This window comes from Trichomycterus rosablanca, chromosome 22 (assembly GCF_030014385.1).
Source record: "Trichomycterus rosablanca isolate fTriRos1 chromosome 22, fTriRos1.hap1, whole genome shotgun sequence".
NCBI classification, from domain to species: domain Eukaryota; kingdom Metazoa; phylum Chordata; class Actinopteri; order Siluriformes; family Trichomycteridae; genus Trichomycterus; species Trichomycterus rosablanca.
This window is the reverse complement of record NC_086009.1, coordinates 21,579,334-21,605,185: the sequence shown is the minus strand read 5'-3', so window position 1 is coordinate 21,605,185 and position 25,852 is coordinate 21,579,334. Positions and strand designations below refer to the sequence as shown.

The window sequence follows — 25,852 nt, the reverse complement described above, 5'->3', positions numbered from 1 at the left end:
GTTATAAATCACACGTTTTTATTGGTTAACACAACACTAGTAATAAAGAATCTATAACAGTGTCATTATGCCATTGTGTCACTTTAAAAACAACTAATGTTTTTAACAGCTGCAAATAAACCAACAAACATTAGCATATCCATCAGTCATAATAAACGCACACACTCGTTTGAAGAAAATAGTTTGGTCAACATGAAAAATTGCCCACTGTAGTTGTTCACCAAAGGCCAGGTCTATTCATTTGCCAATTCAAAACATTAGATTTTAAAATAAAATTGTACTGCCAATGACAATCATAGTTTTACTGGTGGATCTTCACACTTGATTTGATTTATTCTGCATTCAGGGACTCGTCTAAAGCTTTTAAACACTAGGTGATTCATTAGTGAATACAACTAACAACAACTAACGGACGAATAACAATAAATCATCAGATTACAGATCACATAATCACTTTAGGTTTCACTTTTATGATTAAATGTGTCCACAGTTTAAGGTTAAAGTTCGCTGTGTGCATGGAATCCTGTAAACTCCTCCAAAATTCCCCATGTTTTCTAGTGTAAATACGAATCCGTTGGTCATTCAAGTGCAATTTCCCAGTCGAATAACATTTTCCAGTTAGAGACCACTTAAATAGCCAAAAAGTAGTGTATAAAAAGGTTACACAAACAAAACTAGTCAGGGGGTTATTACAGTTTAATTATTGATCATTTTATATAAATAAGAGTCAAAATGTTAACAGTTGACATGATGCTACACTGATTTTTACAGCTATTAGCTTTTCTACTTGTTACATACATTAGCGCTGCGGCTCCAGTGCAAATGGCCACGTCTCACCTACTACATTCAGTAAAAAATCTACATTTAATTTTAAACCAAATCGTTTCTTTAAAAGTATTACCAGTGTTTAGGAGAGATTAAACCATTATAGAGGAGTCACAATCAATCACAGGGCATTAAACTACACGTCTTTGGTTTTTCAAAACATCCTTGGATCACTTTTATCAAAAGGTTTCAGGGTTACATTTTTTCTTATTAAAACTGCAATCCTACAAAAACATCTTTGGTACGAAAAAGTCCCTGAATAAATAACATTCAGACGTGATAATCCGACTCATTTATCAGAATTATAGCTGCTGGATTAGATAATCGGGTGAAGCCCTGCTGCTCGGCACTTTAACCGTTCATTATCTCCACGATCAGATCAAAAGCCTCCCGGATTCGGGTGCTGGAGACAGCCGAGCCGTTTTGAACGTGTGTTCCCAAAATGTACAGCTGACGAGCATCACCCACCAAGCCCAGCGCCAGAGATTCGAACAGCTCGGACACCCCACACGCCCCCGGCAGGTCCTGACAGACAGACAGAGGGTATAGAAAATTAAAAAAATAATCAAATCAACGTGTTTTCAAGTCAGATTTTATTTCATTTATTGACTTTTTGCATTTTCCCCTGTTGTATCCCACTTGGGATATTTCTAATTCTTCTATGCACCCTGCAGGTCAAGGAGAGCCACAGGCTAGCACACGCTTCCTCCAACATTTATTAGACAAAACTTTGATCACCTAGAAACTGAAGGATGATGAACTCCAATTCATTTCATTATGCTTTTTATTTCTGCTCATTTTCCAAAGTTAATTTAAATTAAGTTAAAAAATATTCTCTTGCCCGGTCGAGAAGGATGAAGGTACCTGTTGAATCTGATTCCTCTCAAAATCTCTGAGTTTTTCCTTGCTAGTAGGGTTTTGGAGCTGGAATCTGTATCGTTGCTTTGAGACATTGTCCATTATAAAAAATGTCATACAAATAAATTTGACCTGACATTATTACTGCAACCAGACGAAGAGAAAGTCCCGCCAATATACCAGCATCAGGAAAAGTCATATAATAAAATTAAACCTGTAATCATGTAAACCTGCATTCATGAATGTGATTTTATCTCACACAGACATGTCCATTTATTTTACTGTGCTCAATATAACGAGCACAACAGCAGACGAAACAAACCTGACACGACATGACAGGATAAAATATACCACAGAACCACAAAAATATAGGGAAATATATCTCAAATACAGCTGCTGCTCACATTGGCTCTCAGGCGGCCCCAAGGATGTCATATTTTTAAAGTGAGCAGCCAAAAACGCAGCCATGAATGCATAAAAAAATATTGTGTCTGTATTAAACATGGAAAGATTTACAGATCTGACCCGACACACCGGTTCACTTCAATATTTATGATTTAGCTGCGGGATATGAGGGAGACTTCATGCACACATGATTTTTATTACTAGTACACTATTATTTACAATTATCAGATGACTTTCTTTTGCCCCCTTCCTCCTCCTCGCTCGCTCGTCAGGCTTTGTTGTGTCAGATTTATTTAAAAGACTTTAAATTAAAGATCAAAAGAATGAAGAAATAGACTAATATAAAGGGACGTCATGGTCGCAGAGGCAGAGAAGAAAAAAAATCCTTTAAAAGGTATTAGAGGACAGCAGGAGGGGATTAACCGGGGCACACCACCTACTCCGACCTCCTACAGAAAAGCTTTATACTCAACTTCTAAGCGCCGACTGCCCTCACATTCATCAATAATACACTTTAAACAAGCCTGTATAGAACTTTGGCTTTTATGCAGTGCTATGCTAATGCACTAGACTGCTGCACCACCCGAGTGTCCACTAGCTTTTATTTTTTAGCTGACTTATACAACTGATAATTAAATACTGTTATTATTTCAGCAATCATTAAGCAGCCTACATTACACGCTCAATGATGGACTTATACTCTCATTTTTACACTGTGTTCACCTGTTTGTTGGCCAGCAGGACCAGGGGGAGGCTGGGGTCGGTGGCCAAAATCTGGTGCAGCTGGGTTTTAGCCAGAGGAAATCGAGAAGAGTCTGCCGCATCCACCACGAACACCAGCACCCGTGCCTTCTTCAGGTACATGGACCAGTAATCTCGGAGCTCCTCCTTACCTCCGACTGCACACGATACAGAAGGAAATATTTACATCCATCACTGACAATCAGCGACCAGTCTAAAGAATATAGAATTAATATGTCTATTCTGTTATTTTCATGTTCTAATAATATTGAAAACCATCATCAAAGGTCAATGACGACACACATATCAGGCTGGGTGCATGTAAACATTAATACTTTTAAGTTGATGGCTTTTAAGTGAACAGCATGTCGGTCATTACAGAAATAATCACTTATTCTGGTTGTTTATGGGCTGACATTGTGGTGTCTTGTTGTTTCATTTGTATTTGCTTTAGGTTACTAGCCACTTTATTAGGAACACCATACTAATACTGGGTAGGATTTTCCCTTCCTTGTAGCAGGGTATTCAATAAATGGTCCATGTTGACAAGATTGATTGCTGCAGATTTGTTTGCTGCACATTCATGGTTGTGAATCTCTCATTCTAGCACATCTCAGTGTTTTCGGTCATCGTCATGTTCACTGAATCACTTCCAAATGACTTGTGTTTTGTTCCATGGTGCATCACCGGCAACAATTTGGGCATTATAATGCATTTCCAAACAATGGTAGCTCAGTGATGGGTAATAATCCTACAGCGGCCAGGAGGAATTCTCAGGTCCAGTGAAACCTAACATAAGGTGAGTGTGGTGGGTGTGGTGTACTTACTCTCCAGGAACTCGATGTGCAGCTTCTCCTTATTGATCGAGACGGCATTGAAACCCTGAGTGGGCGAGACATCCTGCTCCACGCTGCCTGTCGCGAAGCATTGGAGTAGACTCGTCTTCCCTGCACCATCCAGACCCAAAAAGAGGACCTGGGAAGGGCTCGCCTGGCTCTGCTACACAACACACACACATTAGCAAAGACCAAAACATTAAAACGTGATGATGAGGGAAACAGAAATTGCAGGTGTGTAATCAGGTATATAGGTTTGGGTACGAGGGTCAATGGTTCAGAGCTACTAAGACAGATCAAGTGAAGAAGTGATTGTGGAACACTATAGCGTCTGACAACAAGGGTGGAAAGATTCTGTTTTTAAATCCAACATGCTTGTGTACTTTGGGCAAAAGTATGTAGACATCTCTAAGCCAAGCCAAGCGTTAACACTCAACATCAGTGTTTGACCTCACAAATACTCTTCCTTTCAAGTAGTGAGAAGATTCATAACATGGCAGTACTAAGGGGTCGTGGGTAGTCTGAATACACCCTTTTAAAAGTACATGGAACAGTTGTCTCTTCACAAGTTTGGAAAGAAAACCGATACGGTCACCTTAAGCTGGGCAGAAGTTTGTCTGGATGGTCAGATGTTATCCAAGAACCATAAATAACCCAGATCCACCATGAATCTGAAGGGTTTGGAAAATGAGTGACTGTCCACAGCCAAACAAGCTTAAATTAGCATTGGATTAGATTCTGGCTTGCAAAGACGTTGCTGTACGTTCATTATTGTCCCAGCTGATCTCCAGGAGACGCTAAATAAATTTAAAACAACTACAGTTCTCAAAGTAAAGTGTATTTTAGTGATAAAGTGGTGTGTTTTAATTATTTAGTCACAGTAAAAGAGCAGTGGCTGAAAACCCAGGACTGAAGACATGAAACTACCTCAGCTGTACTGTTCGCAATTTAAAAATTCAAATTTTAACGGTTTTAACGGCTCTAAGAGCTCGAGCTCCTGATAGCTCATTAAAGTGCACTAGTTAGTGTACAAGTGCTCAAACACTCAAATTGAAACACAGCCATGTCCGCGCTTTTAAAACTAGCTCAGCTCCAGTTAGAAGTATTTAGTAGTGAGTGATGAAGTATAAAACCTACCTGAGAAGGTGCAGCAGCAGCTGGTGTGGATCGTTCAGCCTTCACTACCTCGTCCACTAATGTTAACTCTCCATGTTTTGCCCCAGCCGAGAGCTGAGTCGATCCCTGCGCTTTTTCTCTCTTCTTATTCTTTATTAAATTCCACACAACGAACGCGAGCCCTCCAGTCAGGGTGAGAGCACATCCTGCTAACACAACTTCTCTTACACCCGGCATGTCTAACCGAGAAATGATTCCAAAGCCAATGTTTATCACAAACTCACGCCATAACTACACACCGTCAGAATTCACCCGCGCAGGGCTGGGAGGAGATCCAAACGAGTCGATTCTTTTAGTTCGTCTATTAAGAGATCAGAGTCGGCTCGGCTTTCCCCATCAAAAGCATTGAGAAATAGGAGTCGACTCCAAAATTTGACATCCCCGACTCCAAATCGGTTGAGCCGACTCCACCCAACGGAATGATTCGGCTCAAGTACGTCAACCAGGGCCGCCGTAGGTTAAATCAAATGAACAGGAGTCGATTCTGAAGCTTTGGAGCCCATAACAAGCTCTCAAAAAGATTCGAATTCGCTTACTGCAAGCCTTGAGTGAGTCGACTCCCAAGTAGTGGAAACCATTGTAGTAAATAGATTCATTTTCGATTATACTGTGGAGTCGATTACATTTTATTAATGTAATTTACAGTTTTAACAGAAAGAATAGAAATTAACACTGCATATAAAGCCCAAAATATGAAGTACAACGTGGGCTGCTTTTAATTTGAGTGTTTGAATTATTATTTTAATGTAATTAAACTATTCTTAACAATATGAACTACTGTATATTGTATTAACTATACTGTACTCTGTATAGATGAGTCTACATTAGCAAAGTTTAAAAGAAAATTCATAAAAGCATAAAAAATTGCACATAATTTAATTACGCATGAATCAAAACAGGACTGAATGATTTGTAATAAGAGTTTGAGGAACTTTTAATTACTGTATGCATTTTTTGATGAGTTTTGATATGTGCAATGAGTCTGCTCTGGATACTCTGGTTCTCTTCCACCAAAATACCCAGTAATCATACAGTCCACATGTACAAAAATACAACACAGATCATGTTCTTGTCTCAATAACTTTATTAAGACTTTACATGGGTGCGGTTCTTTCCACTTTCAGCCTCCTTTACAGCTGAAGGACACATTACCTGAAGTTAAAATCATAGAGAAGCTTCATCCATCCAGGAGTTTTAAAAATAAATATTTCATTTTGCATAAACCAACTTTCTTTTTCCTTAAATTTGCACACACTTTATTTTGTGTACACATGTATTATGCACGGCCCTAAAATCAATCAAACAGGTGAACTAGTGACTTCATTGGAGAGTATTCACATTTCTAACACCGTACAGGCCCTCGAAACAAAACAAAAAAAAGTAGAATTTCAGTTTAATGAAACACATACAGGCAGTGAACGTGATGGTCGAAAACAAAACCAAATCCCTGGTTAACACTTGTTGGTTCAGTCCAAAATCCTCGTCTTCACCCCGTCCTGCACGTCGCTCATCTGTGAAGGGCCAAATAAAGAAGGTGTGATGGAGTGGACTGGAGTCCAGCAGTCCATCTACTTTCCTCCTTTTCCTCCTTTCTTTTTCTTCTGCGTGGCTTTTTTGCGCGTTGCTCCAGAGGCATTGGGTTTCTGTTGCCTCGGCGGCACGGTGTTCGGGGCGGCGCCTGCGCCGGAGCCAGGGCGCGGTGATGTGGGGGGGCTGCTCGCTGTTTTACTGGCGTCTCTGAAAAGCAGAGAAGAAAGAAATAAATAAATAAAAAGGTACATTTTGCAGGCAAACAATAAAAGTGTGTGTGTGTGCGCGTTTAAACTCACAGTTCGGCTGCAGATCCTGATGTGGCTCCCTGTGTGCCTCTGCCAACCTGATCCTTCTTCTTGCCCTTCTTTCTGCCCCGATAGTACGATCGCTCCCTTATCGGGAGCCAGCGTTCAAGATCCGGGGTTGATGTCGGGTCGTAGTTTTTAGGCAGTTTACCTGTGGGCACCAAACTTCAATCAGTACCAGTACCTCAACATGGTAACTCTACAACTCACAACTATCAAGAATGAATAAAACCTTTCATTTAGAGGTCTGTATTATTAAAACCTCACTTCTTTGCCTTTTTATTTTGTTTGTAAGTTGTCAATCTAAGATAATCAGCACTGCTTGATACTATTTCTCACCACTATAAACACTATATAACACTATGTCAAATAGTCAAATTCATCCCTATATACAGACGTACCTTTCTTCTTTTTCTTCTTCTTTTTGATTTCCACTTGGCTAAAACAAATAACAGAAACAAAAATAAAAAACGAGCTGTATTGTTCATAAACCAGAATAAAACAGGCACTATTATTTGATAAGTATTTACACATTTGTACCTCTGTTGCTTGGGCGGATTTTCTCCCACCACTTTGGTCGCCCTCTTCCTGACGTTGGTGGCACCATGCGAGTTCTCCAGCTCGTCCACGTTGATGTTAAAGGACATGGTGTCGGGCGATGGAAGGTGCTTACTCAGCCTGAGGGAGACCCGGTTCAGGAAAATCCCAACACACATTCATTTAACAAACAGATCCACACACACACACACACACACATTCTTCATTCTCAGTTATTCAGAAAGATTTTACACCTGATTTATCTGGGCTATCACTTATTCCTGAATTAATTAATCATTAATGATAGCACTTTGGCATGAGGACAGTGTATGTGTGTAAGGATACGACTTGGCCTTGTTCTGATCCACCAGCGAGTAGGCGGAGATGAGCTGTGCGAGCGTGTGTACATCTTTAGGGTTTTGTTTCCACAGCTGCTCCAGGTCACTGATGGCCTCCTTCTTCCTCCCATAGCGCAGTTTAAAGTTCGCAGCCTCACGGACAAGACAGAGATGAACCGGCGAGCCAGGCTGAGAGACGAAGCGCACATTTTTATTAATGTAGAAACATCTAAAACCAAATCCAGAGCTGTTATCACTTTAATTTCATAACAATCACACACTTTTCCCCTTCCCTTATAGTGAATGGAGTGCAAACCTGCTTTGATTGGTAATACTGGATGGCTTGGCTGAAGACTTCAATAGCACTGTCGATGTCCTCCTCGTGTGTGTACATCGTCACCAGAGCAGAAACCTATCACACACACACACGGAAATGTGTAGTACTGACATCTGATGCTACCATATAATTACAAATGAGTTAAATATTGAGAGCTTTGAGAACGTAACACACTTACCATTCCTTGTTTGTGCTTGAAGTCCTCTATCAACTTCAGAATGTCACATGCTTTAGTCACATGACCTGAATACACATGATAAGCATAGATAGATTGGTTTAAATGAAAACTCTTGTAGTTCATGTACAATATATTGTGTGTGTATATGTGTGTGTGTGTGTGTAAGAGCTGACCTTGTGTCAGATAGAGCTGTGCCATGGTCAGTTTAATCCCGGATGCGCTTTCTGGATGCTCGTCCGAAAAATGCTAAAGAGAGAGACAGACATCATGCTCACTAAATGGCTTTAATCTGCTTTTCCTGTTGCAGTCACTACTGATACTAGTCAATTATAAAGATGCCCGGTATTAATCCCAGACCCCCAGCAACAGCACAGTTTGTAACCTTTCTGCACGGCTAATCAGGTTTTATTGGTGTTGTAGGACAATCCAGCCTCTAGGGGAGATTGAAGGTTAAAGGAGAGAAATCAAAAGGAGCAACAATAATTAGACCATAGCAAAGTAGGATAAAATAGAGTAATTTAATTAGGATTACCAAGGTTTTACATTTTTCTTTAAGTAAGCATTACAGACTTGAGACTGATGCACAAAGACTTAAGAGAAGGAAACTTCTCCGGCACTCGGTAAGCAAAAGCAGATGCAGTGGACAATTCAGCTTTAGGAATCCCTTAGTTGTGACACCATTTAACATTATACCAGCAATACTTTATAAAAACACGTCAAACGTAATTGTAATAGCTGTTTATAATGTTATAGTGTTTGTATGTGAGTGTATCTGTTAGGGTGTAGTTGTACCTGCAGGAGCTCTAACGCCTTGCCATGTTGCTTCTCTCTGCACAGCTGAGCCACTTGTATAAGGACGGGTCCCGGGTGTTCAGGGTTATGTGAGATCAGGCTTGCACTCAACTTCCTGCACTGATCAGCCTGTAATATGGTATAACTACTGTTATTATGGGTTCAGTCAAAGGAATGTATTTCACTGTAAATGTGTAAAGAAGTTAATGGGTAAAAACTTAATGTTCATATTAGTCAAATCATCCAACACTTGCTTGAAATTCGATTTAATTACCACCTGTAATAGATCCCAGTGTAATCTAGATCATATTTCAAGTAGTTTTTCAAGTATTTCACCTTCTAATGTAAAGATCTAACTCTTATTTTCACGATATCAATTGCATCCGTATCATAGCAACAATAGCAATAAGCAGATAAACCTACATCTATAGGGCAGTGCTAGCTCAGAAGGTCGCTGATTCGAGTCCCAACACTGCCACTGTTGGACCCCTTAATTGCTTGGACCAACATAAATGTACTTTACTACTGATACCACACAAAGAGTTCTTAAAATAGTCATTATACAAGACTGAGTTATTGCTCGTTTATTGTACCTTGTGCATTAAATTGATAGAATCTGGCTCCAGTTGCCGTCTTAATAGCTGTGTATGCGTGTGTGTGTGTACCTGGTTTGTGTACATGGCTAGCAGGGCTTTGTTGAACTCGATGGCCTGCAGCTGCTTATTGGACAGCTTGTATTCGACACCGTCAGCGCTCATCAGCTTCACCTTCTTCTTGGAGTCGAACACATTCTGGTCCTGCAGGAACCCAGAAGGGTTAAAACTAAAAATTCAGCAGCCAATACCTCATGAGGACATTATTAATGGAACAATGCTTTATCTGTCGGTTATTGCTTCTCATTAACATCTCTAGTTAGGACCGTGCAGTTAGCTTGTTGTTGGGATTACCTTGTTGATGGTGATGATGTTATTTGCAGTTACAGCCAGCAAACCCACATCAGACGGCCTGAGGAAAATTATTCAAGAGCATTAAAAAGAGAAAAACATGACATGCAGTTAAGCAGGAACTCTGTCCTGACAGGTACGCGCGAGTACTTTAGTTTGATGACTTGATTATAGAGCTGCAGCGCGTCCTCCGTTCTGCCCTCCTGCTGCATGATATAGGCCATCTGAGAATGGATCACAGCGAGCTCGGCGTCCACATCCTCCTCCGTCACGTCCTACACAGACAGACATGTTATCCACTACTATCCATTATCCATTACAGGTTAGAACAGTCCACAGAAACTCCAAAGCAAGCAAAATAGACTCACCGAATCCTCCGATAGTGCTATCCTACAGAGCTCTGCAATAAAAAAATGCCAGAATCAGAACCCAAACAATATATTTGGCTTCAATCTCTCATGCAGATTGTCTTTACCTGTGGTGTAATACTCTCAAAAAGTGAATTAAATACATCATAACACATATCATCTCATTTGACCTTTTTTTAATACCAGAACATCTAGAAACGACCATCGTGGTTTCTAACCTTCAGCTTCTTGTAGTTTTTTCATGGCCTGACTGAGCTGGCCTTGGCCAATCAGGCTGCAGGCGGCATTGTAGCAAAGCTCATACGTGCTCTCCGGCAGCCCCAGGTTCTCCTGGATAGATGGTAAAAATAAACAGTGATAGTGTAAATAAAAAGCACACGAACTCATAATAATGCTAATGATCCAAACTTACGTTTACATTTCACACACAAACACAAGGACCGAGACCCCCTGCATTACACACAGTCCTTATTAATATGCACATGAGTGTAGACTGTGTATATATATATTACTATATAGATATATAACTGTCCATGTGGTCAAACAGTGTTTACAGACTAAACTGTACTGTGGTGCATCAGTCATAATCCCCCCCATATTAAGGATGCCATATATGCTCAAATACTCTCATAGTATGAATTAAAGTTCAGTTGGGTTGTGTATTGAATCACTATGTTGAAATGTTTATACATTTACAGCTGTGGTTTTCTCCCAGGTGCTCCGTGCAGCGATCACTGCAGCCAGGTTGGTCTTCCGCTCCTCCTCGTAGTCATCCTGAGAATTTCTGATCAGGTCTTTATACACAGTTTCACACTCACTGTACCGCTCCAGCCTGTACAGCTACACACACACACACACACACACACACACACACACACACACACACACACACACAGAATATTTAGGAGGGGGCAATACATTCTAAAATTACAATACTGTTTAGTAAAGCTTAGTAACAGCGCAACAACCCTAAAATGTGTCCAATCTAACAGCGTAAAGTTAAATGCACATTTGGAGTGATTCACAGGCACAAAAACATTTGTATGTATTATTTGTTATTTATTTAAAAAGAAATTAATAAATGATTAATGACTCATTTTAGCTGGCTAAACAGAGCAAATCTACAACAACAGATCCAGTAAATGTATTTATTTATTTAAGTCTAACATTACGTTTTGTTTAACACACATTGTGTTATTTTATGGCATAATCAGTATTACGTTTAGTTTATTTATTGTCTCTTGTCTTTACAGTTTGGGTCCACTTTCATTTTTATAGCTGCGAGGCAGGAAAAAAAAAAACAGTTCTTGTGTTGTCTTGTGTAAAAAATGTCTTTCAGGCATATGTAGATGTTTCAGATCCAGTAAATACATTGATATCTTCATAAATAATGTTATTTAGTGAAGAGATAGGGATAGTTTCAGGGTTGAGTATATCACACTGCTGCATTAGAGTCTCTTACCACTTGGCCGTAGAGTTCCTTGACTTTATCCGTCTGTTCGGGGATGCTCTCGATAGTCTTCAGAGCGTTCTCCACTCTGTTCAGCCGGTACTCACAGTACGCCTTCTCAAATCCAACCATGTCGCTACAGATAAATAAAAGCATCAGCGTAAATAAAACACCTTTTACTTGCACTGTTAATAAGACTTACACAGTATTACACATATTAATGCACATATAAAGTCTGCTGTGGTCTAAACGTCTCATTGTTCTACAGATGAACTGCAATGCAGCCAGACACGGTGCTCACCAAGTAAGGGACTTGGTGTGGGTGTTGATGACATTGAGGGCCTCTTTGAAACCACTAATCTGGATGAGACACACGATTTTACAGCGCAGCGCCGTCACGTCGTCCTTATTCTCGTGAAGAACTTGGCAAAGGAAAAAAAGCACAAGAGATGTTATGAACATTTAGACAGGAGCTCAGAGAATACATTGATGAAGCTCTCAGGTGGCGCAGTGGTTAAATACGCTACCCCTCTATCTCTTAGATACAAGAGATATGATTTTTATGTTCCAAGCCCAGACAATAAATAAGGAATAAAATCTGTGCCAATTCAGGTACACAGACCATTTAAAAAAGAACATGGAGCAGTGGTCTCTTGTCAAGGTTGTGAAGAAAACATAATCGGCCACCTTGTGCTGTAAGGGAATTTGTTTTGATAATCAAAAACCCAAACAAATAATAATTAAAAAAAAAAAACAGGTAAGGCATTAATTTAAAGCTGCTGGAACATTAGTGACACTGTCCACAATCAAACAAGCTTTATATAAGTATGGTTTTAGAAACCATGCACAAGAAAGAAGACCCTGCTTGGGGTCAGAAACAGGATTTAATGTTGACATTTTAAATCAGGGGCTTTTTCCTTGTGCTACAGTCCATGTCGATGTAAAACTCACTTGACTGTGGACACTGTCTCCAAGACTGTCATGACGAGCGATTCTTACAAGCTGAGCAGATGGATTTCTGAGTCCTAATGGACACGTAATCATTCATTCACTCACATTACAGCCCGCTGTACACACTCACATTCACCACTAAATTCATTCCTCCACCACAGACAGTCAGAACAGATCCCTTACAACTATATAACATTAATTACACTTTTACATCTGCTTATTTTATACACTAAATAAACTCACGAACTGCCTGACAGCTAAGCTAACGCTAACTCAGTACCGTTAGCTTAGCACACTCAGCTAGCCACCAGCAGCCACCGGTATGACCGAATGTACAATAAAAAAGTGCTCATTTATAAATCGATATGAACATTTACTTTTATTAACCGCTTTGAGTGCTCGGCTGAAGTCTCCATTCTGTCCGCAGCGGTTTACTTCAGTCCACAGAGCCGCTACAGAACCAGGTCCACCCGCCATCTTTACCTAACCGCAGCAACCGCGGTGGGATTTTTGATTACCAACCCGTTTTCAGTCAAGATCCCGCCTCCTGAGCTCGGATTGGCCAGCTGTACCGTGTCTTCTGGCTCTGATTGGCTGAACTTCACAGCCGTCCTGATGGATGAAGTGAAGCTGCCTTCAAGTCGTGTCGGAAATATCGTATTTACGAGATGAGGGCACATGAACGGCAACTCAGTGTCGTATTTACCAGTGGGAAACTCGGATTTTTCGATGAGCCCCGAGTTTCCGATGTGTGGGCGTGTCATTGACAAAACTGAAGTCGTGCGTCATTCTGTAGTCCTCGTTATGCCCATATTTGGAGACCCGGGTCTAACTCAGATCTCCTATGGGAAATTTGAACGGGGTTTTCAAAAAATCGGCTCTAGCGCATCCTGTGCTAAATAAACATGTTCAGAACCCTGTACGTTTTGTCCTGTGTACATTTTTCTCTTGTACATCACTGGATCCTCTGAATTACAAGGTTGTTAAAGGGTCGTAATACTAATAATGCTACACAAAAGCTAATGCTACCGCACGTCACTGAACTACAGCAACCAAAACAGTTCAGTGCGCAGTAGCTTTAGCTTACATGTAGCAATATTCATATTTTGACTCTTTAACAACTTCATAATTCAGAGGATCCAGTGATAATAGACAGAAGAATCTCCATAAAACAAAACCTAACAGCTCTGGAACGTTTTTTATGACTACAGGATGCGAGAGAGGAAATTTGTGAAATCTTCATTCATATTTCCCATTCAAAATTTCTCTTAGACCCGGGTTACCAAATATGGGCATAACAACATGGCGTGGCCTACAAACTGACGACACGACTTAAGTGGACTATGGATGCTGCCCCTACAGTAAACAGTAAGAGTTTGAGCTTATTAGCTTATTAGATGCATCATTAAATTGCTAAATCTAAATTAATTTTTATTACCTTTAGGTGTATTATTGTAATACATTTTTTTGTAAGTAGCTGCTCTCAGTAGGGTTGTAAAAAATTCAGTTGTTGAAAGCGGTTCCGATTTCTTGTTTCTGGTGCTTTACTTTCTCACAGCGTTACCATCATGGCGTATCACCACCAAGCGGCTAACTCATAGTTGTGTTTGCTGACTGAATACATTTGTAAATGTTTATTAGTGAATATATGTGCCCTTGTTTATTTAAAATACAAAATCGATGCTATTCTGTTTACATTTACAAGCACAAAGTCAAAAGAAAAGAGCTCTCATTCACCAAAACACGGAATAAGAGCCTCACTACGCATGCTCCGATTCATTTGCGTAGGGTGCGTCCGTACTTTTTACGTACATATAGTTTACACTATTATTTCCATAAAATTGCCCCAATTTCTGTATCTGCAAAGCAAAGTATTCCAAAACTTACAATCTTCCAATGCCTACCAGTGTACTGATGTCTGTTAGAATTGTAACAACATAGCGATGAGACGGTACCACAACAAAACACATCAGAGGAGGGAGGAGCGAGGTGAGAATGTAAGATGTGAAAGGAACGAGTCTGTACAGACATGATCTTTACTTTCTGATGAAACAGGAGAAATGTGCTGATGAATGTAGTGGAGAAAACGTAAAATTAAAGTATCAATCCCATTACATTAGAATCGATCCGATACAATACCAGCGCTGGTATCGATAAAATCCATATTTGGATCGGTCTGCCCACGTGTCGGAGAGGGCGTGGGTAAGCTTCGTTCTCCTCAATCAGAGCCGGAATTGGCATTGGTGGAGAGGAAGCATGATGCAATGGGGCAATTGGATGCTCTAAAAATGGAGAAAAAGGGAGAAAATGCATAAAGAAAATAAATATTAAAAAGAAATACTGCTGGTTTAATATGGTCATTTTTGGTTTAGTGTTTAAAACACAACAAAGGCTAGTTAGTGTTGTGGGAATTCAAAATAACCCTTAAAGGCTAAGCACCAGCTAATATTGAAGTTTTAAACACATACATGCATCGAAAGTTGAGTTGCTAACTTGTGATTATTGATAGTTAGAAAACATTTTTTTTTACAAATTCAAGGAATACGGCTTAAAATTCTGTTGTTTTGCGTCGCTCGCGGTCTTCGGAATCTGTCACAGGCGTCGCACGTGTGACGTAGATGGTGGACAACAACTCAAGAAGTTGAATGTTAGGCGATGCAAAATGATTAAAAGGTGCGTTGTGTTTGGCTGCAATAATTCAATTCAACACCAACAACGATTTGATATTATCGCCAAATATATAAATATTATATATCTAGATAGATATATAGATGAGACAGCTTTAGGACAAATCAAATGCGTGTTTATTGATAAATACTGAACAGAGCAGGGATGCGCTATAAGAATGCGCGTCTTTTCTCTGTTAAAAAAGGTTTAAATTTAGCTTCTATCCTACGCTAGATATACACTGTAAAACGAAAAAAAAGTGTTTAGGCTAAATATTTTAAATGCACTAATCTGATCAAAATATGGTATAAATAAAAATAGAATAAAGGCTGAAAGACCTTAAACCTGCGTCATCATGCGCGCTAGAAAAACCAACATGTTGACCTGATGTGGTTTGAGAGAGGATCTGAGTGGGGTAGCGATGTTCCCCTCAGCACTAAATCTCTCTCTGATGGTGCTCGGTGCACTAATACACACCTGTACTGTACCTGCATGAGACTTGAGAGCAAAGCAAATCTAGCCTGGTTATTATTGCGCCACTATTAACTATCTAATAGTTAACTATCTTAACTATTTAGTAGGTATAATTATTATAACAATATATACTACATTTTAAGTTATTATTCGTTTCAATAAATTTTTATTCAACGAAAAAATACATTTCAATCATTCCAGCAAGCCAGCAAGAGAGAATCTGCAGGCTGTAATGCCATATTAACCCTCATTAAGTGTTTTAGAACGCCGAGGCTGTTTAAATATAGTCTAAATTACAATTATTTTATTGAGTGTGAACCATTAATAAACTTGCCTATAATTACTGTTGCCATTGTTTCCATTTTAAAACACAAAGCCTGACACTCAGGTGGCGGTAAAATGACGCTCTTAGCTCATTTTCATAATTAATTCATTTAACATTTATTACACCTGAATGTAAGCGTAAAACAAGATGGACCCTGCAACAACAACAAAAAAAGAAAGAAAGAAAGAAAGAACGTTATACAGGCACCCCCACTGTCACTGCAGATTCACCCTCTTCATTAAATTCAGAAATAGCTTCGGAATCTGAAGAACCAGCACTGGAAAACTCGCTGTCCAAGTCATTCATAACGGTGTAGTAGTACACTGTTGTCCACCAGTGACGTCACGCTGCAACTTCCTGCAATTTCCGGAGCGACCTCGGGTTTTTCCGTCAATTTACTTGAAATCGTCGATTTTTGAGTGAATTTAACAAGTTATTTACATTTTATTCACGTTTATGGTTTTTAACTAGCTAAAATAATGTGAAATCTTTAGAGAGGTCCATTAGGTGGTGCTTAGCCTTTAAAGATTGACACAGACAACCGGGCTAATGGTTAAAACAAAATTATAGATTTATTACATTTATTATTCTGATAATGCAAAACGCTCACACCGCTTTACAAAAGAGAAAGAGTGACTGCCTCCCCCCTTGTTTCCTTTTTAAATTCCTTTTTCCTGCCCCTTTATGCAGCTGTGCTCAGTAATCTTGTTCAAGGTCAGCTAGTACAAAGACCTGTTCATCGTTATACGTTTCACAACAAACTTGTTTGTTAAATAGACGGGTGTAGGTGCCTGATACAGTGTGTACACCAAGGCCAGCATGTCTCGAACTCAACCTAAAGTATCAAACAGTTACATTCGTGATTAGTACTCATGCTACTCTATCAAGAATATACAGTATGTTCATTAGAAAAATATAAAATTTCCAGTCACATTAGTTAACAGAAAAAAATATATACATGTTTATTAAGATTAAGATGCTCATTTAGATGCTGCTCTGTGTGTTTTTAAGCGAGGTTTCCAGCTCAACTGGACTACCTACCCTCAACAAGCAAAAAAACTGTTCTGATCAGCAACCAACTTATGCTTCTCAGTTTTTTCTCACAAGTCAATGATAATCAACTTTGAGGTTTCAGTGTCAGTTCCCCTTTCTCAGTAACTGGACTCTTTACATTTTGCTGCTCTGTACTGTGAAGTTCTGTTCTTCAATGTGTGATTTTCTGTTAAGTTGTTTGAAGAGCTTACAGCACACAGAGAAACCAGTGAGTTTCTACCATAATGTAGGAATATGCGACTAAAAGTGAAAAATAAAAGCTGTCAGAAAACTAAAAAAAAATTGATGAAAAGCAAACAGAAAAATAAAAAGCAAGACAACAAGAAAGTAGCCAGGAAGTTAAAAACAAAGCAAAGCTTTAAAAGAACAAAGAAAAAATGGGATAAAACTAGAAACAGACAAAAAAAAAACTAAATGGAATGCAAAAAGACAAAAACATGAAAAAAAAAAACCCAAATGTAAATCAGACAGGAAAAGCAACAGGGGAACAAATAAGGCAAACAGAATAGCAAAACAAAAGAAAACCATAAAAGCATTAAGGAACGATAAAAAAAAGCTCACAAAGGATGTGTATCAGTACTAAAAAACAAAAAAAAAACATCTGTACTTCCTTTAAAGCCTCAGTGATCTTCAGCGCTCCTCGCTGTTAGACCATCTTTGACTGGTAGGACGTTTCAGAGATGCCTCTGTTACATAAAATCAAGATGAAGGTGATGTTTGGGATCCTGCTGATAACCACAGGAGCTGCTGTGGGTAAGTTTTTATTTTAATAAAACCAAACTATTACATCCACTGAACACAATGATGGGCTTTTATCTACTTAATCAGGAAATGATGAACACACTGGACACTGTTGAGGAAGTATGTTAGCATTATGTATGTGAAGACACTGCCTCAATATTAGCGTAAAGTTCTAAGGTTGACCCCACAGTGCCCCACACTCTCTGGAACTTTATAATGGGTTAAAAGCTTGAGAGCAGAACTGGGACACACAGCTCAGGGCTCTTCAGCTACAGAATACACTGTATTTTACTTCAGCTTAAATGTTGTTTATCACCACTATGAATTTTATACTTCCTTTTATGCTCCCTCCCACATATAAAGCTGCTGGACTGTGGATTCTCCCAATACCCTAGGTGTTCCTGCACTACTTGTGCTGGTGCCTCAGCAGTAACTCTACTTTCCTTTCCTCAGACATGGCCAACTGTGTCTGTTCAGTACTGGACTAGGGTGGTAGCACGGATGAGAATGGAACTTTTGGCTGTGATTAAAGAGTCAATTAGACTGCTACACCACCTGACTGCCTGTAATGACGATTCCTGACCTGTGTAAAAAGTTTATTACAATAAAAAAATATATATTGTCGCTGTCTGATTAAAAACACTTTTAGCGGTTTTCACTTCTTTACATGTGTGGATTGTGGGTATAAATCTCTGTCTGTCCATAGCAGCGAATATCAAAATGATTATTGAAAAGATGAATAAAATCACGCAATCTCTGTAACGAGTATCTCCATTGACTGCTAGACCTGTCCATCAAAACCGAATATCTCCTCCTCCTCCCCCTCCGGACCGGTACTGTTTGAGAAAGAAGCCAAACTCGTTTGCTGTGTGATGTTTCATCTCTACAGTTTATTCAGGTTATTCAATCACATGATTGTAAACATGATTTATATTTGTGATGTTTGTAGTGTTTTTAAAACACATCTGTATCTGATATTTATATGGACTAAGTGTTTACACGGACTGTATTTATTAACACAATTGAACTTTTTTATAGCAGTGAATAACATGATTTACAAAGTAAAGATAATGTCTGGAACCTTGATTGTTTCAGGTATTTATAGGTATTTAATGGTAATTTAGAACAGTATTTCCCAGTCATGTTTCTGCACATTACAGTATTAAAAGGTTTTCTTAATAAATCTATGATGATGAATGAATCTCTGGCACGTACAGTACAGACTGCATTTTTCACCTGCACAAGTCGAGTTCATACACTTGACCGGCACTGTGTATGGAGGGCCACACCCCCATCAGCATTGTTCCTCAGCCCTGTGCAGGCACCATCAGTCAGCCATCAGGGGCCGCAGTCGCACCAGTTATGAGGACCTATGATCCGACTTTCTTACCCTCTAACCCTGAACAACAGCCAATCGTTGTTCATACAGCCGCCCAGCCTAGTCAGAAAGGGCGAATACATCGCATACAAAACGATGTATTCGAAACCCCAACTCTGGTGAGCTAGCGTACTTTACCGCTGCGCCACCTGAGCGGCCTGCATATTTTATTGTTAAAATAATGTCATCAGGGACTGTTGGCCCTCGGGCACTTTCACATTATCAAATCCTAGAAAAAAGTTTGTACACCACTGGTTTAGAATGTTGTTTAATGACAGAATGTTCCTGATTTTCTTTCTCTGTAGGTTCTCTGTACCAGGATCCTGCTGTCTGTACATTCTCCCCCGATGATCAGAGAGTTTCATGTTATGCTGCTCTTGGACAACGACTTCACCTGAATCCTCCTCAGAACCTGTACAGTAATCCTGGGATTAGACTAAAGAAGATCAACAAGCCATCTGATCAACAAATATTAGATTATAAAACAAGCACAAAGAATTCAACTGTAAATGTACCAGGATGGCAGTTTATTATTAATAATTATACAATAATAATAAATCATACAGAGAAAAGTGACTCAGCAACATACAGATTAGAAATTAATGATGATAGCGGGTCGATGAGAGAAACTTTTCTTCATCTGAACATCGAAGGTAAAATAATTACAAACTCTAATCACACCAAACACCTACAAACATTTTATTCTTTATTTTATTCTAAATAAACACTTTAATATGCAGTTAGAAAACTGAAAGATTAAAATCAAATGAAAGGAATTAAGAAGAAGGATATATAGTGGTAAATAAAAATCTAAAATGGAGAAACATAACAGAGAAAATTAAAGCAGATTATTTAAATGTCGGGGAGCTTCAGCAAATACACTTGTAAGGAACAGGTATTTAAATTTAGAATTTTTTTACCATGGGAAGTACAGTAGCTCGGTGGGTAGCACTGTCGCCTCACATCAAGAATGTCCTGGGTTTGATCCCCAGGCGGGGTGGTCTGGGTCCTTTCTGTGCGGTGTTTGCATGTTCTCCCCGTTTCTGTGTTTCCTTCGGGAGTTCCAGTTTCCTCCCACAGTCCAAAAACATGCAGTCAGGTTAATTGGAGACACTGTAAGTGATCGGGTATGTGTGTGTATGTGTGTCTGCCCTGCGATGGAATGGCGTCCCGTCCAGGATGTTACTGTGTGCCTTGCGCCCATTGAAAAGCTGGGATAGGCCCCCCACGACCCTGATTGGATAAGCAGATAAAAAAATGAATGAATTAATGAATTTTTACCGTTTCTGTAAATGTTCTAATTGTGACTGAAAGCTCTTAACACTTACCCTTTTCCTTATATTTAATTTTGTTATGTCTGTAGTGTAGTAAAATGACAGAGCAGGAGACACAGGTGCAAAACACGTCTAACTTTACTGAACATTCATGGCATGGCAAAAACTCCCGCAAATCAACCGGACAGGTCTTACTACGTCACTTCCTGAATAGCATTCTGTCATTCAATAACAATGTACATTTATGCACTGGACACAACAAATTTAAAATAACATTAAATTAATCTGAGAAAAGCTAAACGATGCTAATGTTATGACTGTTAGAACTGGATCTTGCAACTCTTGTAATGTTAAAAGAAAAAAAGAAAAAAAAAAGACGCGTTCATGATGGGATCTGATAGTGTGACACCAGAACGCAGTAGGAACACAGGTTTCTGAGATGTTTTATGATTCCATGCTACAGTATTTTCTATCATCTGCAGTGCCGGTGTCCTCAGTGAATGTGACAGCAAACTGCTTATCCATTCCACAAAGGAAAGTGTTCTGTACTGCTGAGGGAGACGAGCTTCAGTACTGGTGGATTGTGGAATCGATGGTTCCACATGAACTGGACAAAGAGAACCCAACCCTCTGGGTGGATAAAGACTCCACTGGAAGCTTCACCTGCCATGTAAAGAATCACGTCAGCACTGAAAACAAAACCTTTAATCTACAGCCGTGTCCCGGTTAGTCTTGTTTCTGTCATTTAGAATTTAATTTAATGGGCAACAACTTGGAGACACATAAATCAGTATTGTTTATACTTATAAATTTCCTTCCTTCCACTATTTACCTCATCATGTTAAAATCTGCAAAATCTGCACATAATATCCTAAACTGAGCTCAGATTTAAATGTAGCACACTATACAGTGTATAGGAATGTATTTGGGACAGAGCCGGCTGTAGCACCTTTAATACTGATATTGTGTGAATGTAAATCTCCTCGTCCATTTCATTTGTTGTGTTTTCATAATTTTCATAATCATATCATAACCAGAGATTTACAGTCTTTTAATATTCAATTAATATTCAAATTCAAATGAGTCTATTTAATATTCAATTTATTCATATTATTTATATATTTATTATTTGTTTATTAAATTATGACTTTAATTTACTGATAAATCAGCAGGAAACTTTATATAAAAACAACAGGCTTGCAAATAATGACCTTGATTAAATTAAAACAGTACAAAGAGAAGAAATTTCATATTTTAACCATTTAATTTAACCTTTTAAATTTGCTAATTATAAATGTAATAGATGTAACACTTTCCAAAAAAGTAGGGACAAGGGCATGTATACCAAGGTCTCAAATCACCTTTTTAATAAAGAACATTCTGGAATTGTTTGAGAAAGAAGTGTCATGGTTGACCCCACAGTGCACACTTTCCAAACCCTTATAATGGGGGAACAAGAGGGGCGTAAAGTTTTAGGGCTTAAAAGCTTAAGAGCAGAACAGGACACAGGGCTCCTAAAATACTGAATACACTGTATTTCACTTTAGCTTAAATCTTGTTTATCACCACTATGGACTTCATGTAGGAAATTTTACACTTATGTTTATTGTTGTTCCCGCTCCCTTCCACACATGTGGCAGTTGTGCAATTGTGTAGCCTAGCGGTTAAGGTACTGGACTAGTAAGCAGAAGGTTGCTGGTTCAAACCCCACCACTGCCAGGGTGCCACTGTTGGGCCCATGAGCAAGGCCCTTAACACTGAATGGCTTAGACTTTATATTGTAAGTTGCTTTGGACAAAAGCATCTGCTGAATGCTGAAAATGTAAATGTAAAATGTAAATGAAGCTGCTGGATTGTGGATTCTTACAATGCAGAACTGTAGGTGTTCCTCCATGGTGCCTCAGCAATAATTCTGCTAGACTTTCCTTTCCTCAGACGTGGACGATTGTGTCTGTTCAGTTTCGGAAAGGTTGGTAGCACGGATGAGACTGGAACTCTTGGCTGTGGCTGGAGAGCGTATTAGACTGCCTTTAATGATGATTCTTGACCTGTGTAGACAAAAGTCATAGAATTTTATTAAGGCTTTCCTCATTAAGTAACTGTGCACTAACATCACTTGCTTATGTATTTACAAAACATATAACTTAGCCAGGGGTGCGCAAACTTTTGCATAATTACTGGAGCTTTGGAACATCTGCAGAAGGTTTAGAATGTCAGTTAATGACGGAATGTTCCTGATTTTCTTTCTCTGTAGGTTCTCTGTACCAAGATCCTGCTGTCTGTAAATTCTCCCCTGATGATCAGCATGTTCCATGTTATGCTGCTCTTGGACGACGACTTCACCTGGATCCTCCTCAGAACCTGCCCAGGAATTTTCAGTTTACACTAATGAAGATCAACAAGCCATCTGATCAAATAATATTAGATTATAAAACATACTCAAAGAAGTTAACTGTAATTGTACAAGGGTGGCAGTTTAATATTAATAATTATACAATAATAATAAATCATACAGAGAAAAGTGACTCAGCAACATACAGATTAGAAATCACTGATAATAACGGGATGACCAGAGAAACTTCAATTCATCTGAACATTGAAGGTAAAATAATTACAAACTCTAATCACACCAAACAAACATTTTATTCTTTATTTTATTCTAAATAAACACTTTAACATGCAGTTAGAAAACTAAAAGATTAAAATAAATTGAAAGGAATTTAAAAAAGAAGGATGAATAGTGGTAAATGAAAATGTTTGGACTGTTAGAACTGGATCTTTTCATTTTGCAACTCTTGTAATCTTAAAAGACAATAAAAAAGAGACACGTCCATGATGGGATGTGAAAGTGTGACACCAGAACGCAGTAGGAACACAGAAACCTTCTGAGATGTTTTATGATTCCATGCCACAGTATTTTCTATCATCTGCAGCGCCGGTGTCCTCGGTGACCGTGACAGAAAACTGCTTATCCATTCCACAAAGGAAAGTGTTCTGTACTGCTGATGGAGACGAGCTTCAGTACTGGTGGACTGTGGAATTGTCATTTCCACATGGACTGGACAAAGAGAACCAAACCCTCCTGCTGGATAAAAACTCTACTGGAAGCTTCACCTGCCATGTAAAGAATCACATCAGCTCTGAAACCAGAACCTTTAATCTACAGCCGTGTCCCAGTAAGTCTTGTTTCTGTCATTTAAAATTTTATTTAATGTGCTTCAGCTTGGAGAAACATAAATCAGTATTGTTTATACTTATAAATGTCCTTCCTTCCACCATTTTACCGCCCTGGTTAAAATATGCTAAATCTGCACATAATATCCTAAACTGAGCTCAGCTTTGTATTTAGCACACTATACAGTATATAGGAATGTATTTGGGACAGAGCTGCATTTCATTTGTTGTATTTTCATAATTTTCATAATCATGTCATCACCAGAGATTTATAGTCTTTTAATATTCAATTAAATATTCAAATTCAAATGAGTTTATTTAATATTCAATTTATATTCCTCATGTTAAATTTTTTATTCATATATTTTTTATTTACTTATTAAATTATGACTAAGTTACTGATTAATCAGCAGGAAACTGTATATAAAAACAACAGATTTGCAAATAATGACCTTGATTAAATTAAACCAGTACAAAGAAAAAACATTTCATATTTTAACCATTTAATTTGTTGTAGGAAATCTGCTAATTAAACACTTTCCAAAAAAAGTTGGGACAGAGGCATGTATACCAAGGTCTCAAATCACCTTTCCAATAAAGAACATTCTGGAATAGTTCGAGAAGGAAGGACACCAATAGTTGTTAGGAATTAGAAATTGCTTATAATTACATTAAGAGAAAAAACAAGAAAAACAACCTACAGCTCATGAAGCTAAATCTTTGGAGATTGATTTGTTTAATACCCCTATAGGTCACTCTATGCTGGATTTGAACCTCATCAATTACAGTGTAAAAGTTGAAACAAAGCAAAGCTAACCTGGTATATAGAGGATTTTTAAACAGAGCGTCTCTCTCTTTTTTTCAGCAGCGTTTTCGGTGTTTGTGACGGTGTGGATTTTTCAGATCATCGTCCTGCTCTCATTGTTAGTTGGAACTTTTTATATCTATCCCAGAATCTACAAGAAACAGAGAACAACCAGGGCCAGTGATAGCTCAGTGGTTAAGGTACTGGACTAGTAAACAGAAGGTTGCCGGTTCAAGCGCCGCCACCACCGAGTTGCCACTGTTGGGTCCCTGAGCAAGGCCCTTAACCCTCAATTGCTCATCGTGTTCCGCTCATTGTGTAAGTCGCTCTGGATAAAAGCGTCTGCTAAATGCTGAAAATGTAAATGTAAAACAACGGAGTGAGACTCAAGCCATGGGTGTGGCCGAAATAGAATCAGAAGGGGTGTCCACATACTTTTGGTCATGTTATATAGTTAGTAAAGACTCGGTTTAGCTTTGTATTGTAGCATCAGGAAGAGAAGATCATCCATCATACTTTCTCTCTTATCCAGCCTGAAATACCTGCAAAGATGCACCAATATGAAGATCACAAACTTTTAAACTCATTAAATTAGTTTCATTATAAATATTTTAGTTTTTTATTATTTAAACTGTAAAAGCACTTTTTGAGAAAGCGTGTTATTATTAATCATCTGTAACCAGTTTAACTCAGTTTTGTCCCTCTGTCCTGCAGTAACGTCCTCTAGATTTATACCTCAGCTTCACTGTTCAGTGTTTACTGTTGGAGGTGTTTAATCATGTTCATGTATTCCTGCATCCTTCTGCTTCTGCTGATCTTCATTCATTAATACATCATGTGATAACGCTTCTGTAACGTTCAGTGCTGTTTTAAATAAAACTCAGTACAGAAATGATGTTTCTGGATGAATCCTGTAGCTTCTCTCTCAAAACAATCTTTATCCTACAAGCTCTAAGCTGCTAACAAAGTTCTTGCTGGACAAACGTTATTGTTTGATGGATATGTGAAGCTCCTGGCTGGATGGAAATCCTCTAATGTTCACTTGAGTAGAAGTAAATTGCTAATATACTAAATCTTGTGCCATTTTTTGTGCTAATGGACATTCAACCAACGCGTAAGTATGTTAGCAAACTCAGCTAATGTTAGCTAGCTGTTTAACCAAAACACCAACTTGTACTAGTTTACATTTTGTGTGAGGTAAAATATTACTTTGTGAATACTGATTTTTTGATTAGTAATAAAGTTAATATTGGAGTTTAATGTTAAATATATTTAGTATTTGATGTGAATAAGGACAGTAAAGTTATGCTAGCGCGCTACCGCTGAGAACCAGAGATCATCTGCACAGACGCGATTGGCTGATGTGGCCGGTAGGTGGCGCACTAGT

At 38.7% G+C, this 25,852-nt stretch overlaps 3 protein-coding genes and 1 long non-coding RNA gene across 7 annotated transcripts; 1 reads left to right on the top strand and 3 right to left on the bottom strand.

The window, feature by feature from the left end:
• Positions 1-678: 678 nt before the first annotated feature.
• Positions 679-5,125, bottom strand: arl9 (ADP-ribosylation factor-like 9). 2 transcript variants are annotated; one of them, XM_062985112.1, is made up of 4 exons: positions 4,803-5,125; positions 3,657-3,828; positions 2,812-2,987; positions 679-1,350 (listed from the first exon to the last, which is right to left on the bottom strand). In XM_062985112.1, exons 1-4 carry the CDS (start codon positions 5,016-5,018, stop codon positions 1,177-1,179), a joined length of 738 nt encoding a protein of 245 aa, XP_062841182.1. In that variant the 5' UTR covers positions 5,019-5,125; the 3' UTR covers positions 679-1,176. The 2 variants fall into 2 exon arrangements, with proteins under 2 accessions (XP_062841182.1, XP_062841183.1); XM_062985113.1 differs by having other exon boundaries at positions 3,657-3,825.
• Positions 5,126-5,907: 782 nt separating this feature from the next.
• On the bottom strand, positions 5,908-13,056 carry srp72 (signal recognition particle 72). 2 transcript variants are annotated; one of them, XM_062985110.1, is made up of 18 exons: positions 12,952-13,056; positions 11,925-12,045; positions 11,636-11,759; positions 10,864-11,013; positions 10,392-10,503; positions 10,174-10,205; positions 9,956-10,080; positions 9,809-9,866; positions 9,527-9,658; positions 8,862-8,990; positions 8,243-8,315; positions 8,070-8,134; positions 7,871-7,966; positions 7,562-7,743; positions 7,220-7,357; positions 7,081-7,118; positions 6,671-6,830; positions 5,908-6,578 (listed from the first exon to the last, which is right to left on the bottom strand). In XM_062985110.1, exons 1-18 carry the CDS (start codon positions 13,049-13,051, stop codon positions 6,410-6,412), a joined length of 2,004 nt encoding a protein of 667 aa, XP_062841180.1. In that variant the 5' UTR covers positions 13,052-13,056; the 3' UTR covers positions 5,908-6,409. The 2 variants fall into 2 exon arrangements, with proteins under 2 accessions (XP_062841180.1, XP_062841181.1); XM_062985111.1 differs by having other exon boundaries at positions 10,870-11,013.
• A 6,739-nt stretch (positions 13,057-19,795) lies between these two features.
• LOC134336259 (uncharacterized) lies at positions 19,796-25,349 on the top strand. 2 transcript variants are annotated; one of them, XM_063018982.1, is made up of 6 exons: positions 19,796-19,865; positions 20,969-21,211; positions 22,741-23,088; positions 23,420-23,662; positions 24,526-24,583; positions 25,180-25,349. In XM_063018982.1, the coding sequence occupies exons 1-6, from the start codon at positions 19,832-19,834 to the stop codon at positions 25,190-25,192; spliced, it is 939 nt and encodes a 312-aa protein (XP_062875052.1). In that variant the 5' UTR covers positions 19,796-19,831; the 3' UTR covers positions 25,193-25,349. The 2 variants fall into 2 exon arrangements, with proteins under 2 accessions (XP_062875052.1, XP_062875051.1); XM_063018981.1 differs by lacking the exon at positions 19,796-19,865 and having other exon boundaries at positions 20,926-21,211.
• Positions 21,092-23,458, bottom strand: LOC134336260 (uncharacterized). Its single transcript, XR_010015705.1, has 4 exons — positions 23,369-23,458; positions 22,665-22,847; positions 22,354-22,534; positions 21,092-21,149 (listed from the first exon to the last, which is right to left on the bottom strand). It is a non-coding gene; the product is annotated as an uncharacterized LOC134336260 (long non-coding RNA).
• Positions 25,350-25,852: the final 503 nt, after the last annotated feature.

Bases quoted from the DNA above. Each gene is read 5' to 3' on its own strand.
- LOC134336259 (XM_063018981.1), top strand. From the start codon at position 20,926: ATGTTTTATGATTCCATGCTACAGTATTTTCTATCATCTGCAGTGCCG. The intron at 21,212-22,740 runs GTTAGTCTTGTT...CTTTCTCTGTAG, and splicing joins TAATCTACAGCCGTGTCCCG to GTTCTCTGTACCAAGATCCT. The intron at 23,663-24,525 runs GTAAGTCTTGTT...TCTTTTTTTCAG, and splicing joins TAATCTACAGCCGTGTCCCA to CAGCGTTTTCGGTGTTTGTG.
- arl9 (XM_062985112.1), bottom strand. From the start codon at position 5,018: ATGCCGGGTGTAAGAGAAGTTGTGTTAGCAGGATGTGCTCTCACCCTG. The intron at 3,829-4,802 runs GTAGGTTTTATA...TGTGTTGTGTAG, and splicing joins CTGCTGCTGCACCTTCTCAG to CAGAGCCAGGCGAGCCCTTC. The intron at 1,351-2,811 runs GTGAACACAGTG...TCTGTCTGTCAG, and splicing joins TCCTGCTGGCCAACAAACAG to GACCTGCCGGGGGCGTGTGG.
- srp72 (XM_062985110.1), bottom strand. From the start codon at position 13,051: ATGGCGGGTGGACCTGGTTCTGTAGCGGCTCTGTGGACTGAAGTAAAC. The intron at 9,867-9,955 runs GTACTCGCGCGT...AATTTTCCTCAG, and splicing joins AATCAAGTCATCAAACTAAA to GCCGTCTGATGTGGGTTTGC. The intron at 7,967-8,069 runs GTAAGTGTGTTA...TGTGTGTGATAG, and splicing joins TCAAGCACAAACAAGGAATG to GTTTCTGCTCTGGTGACGAT.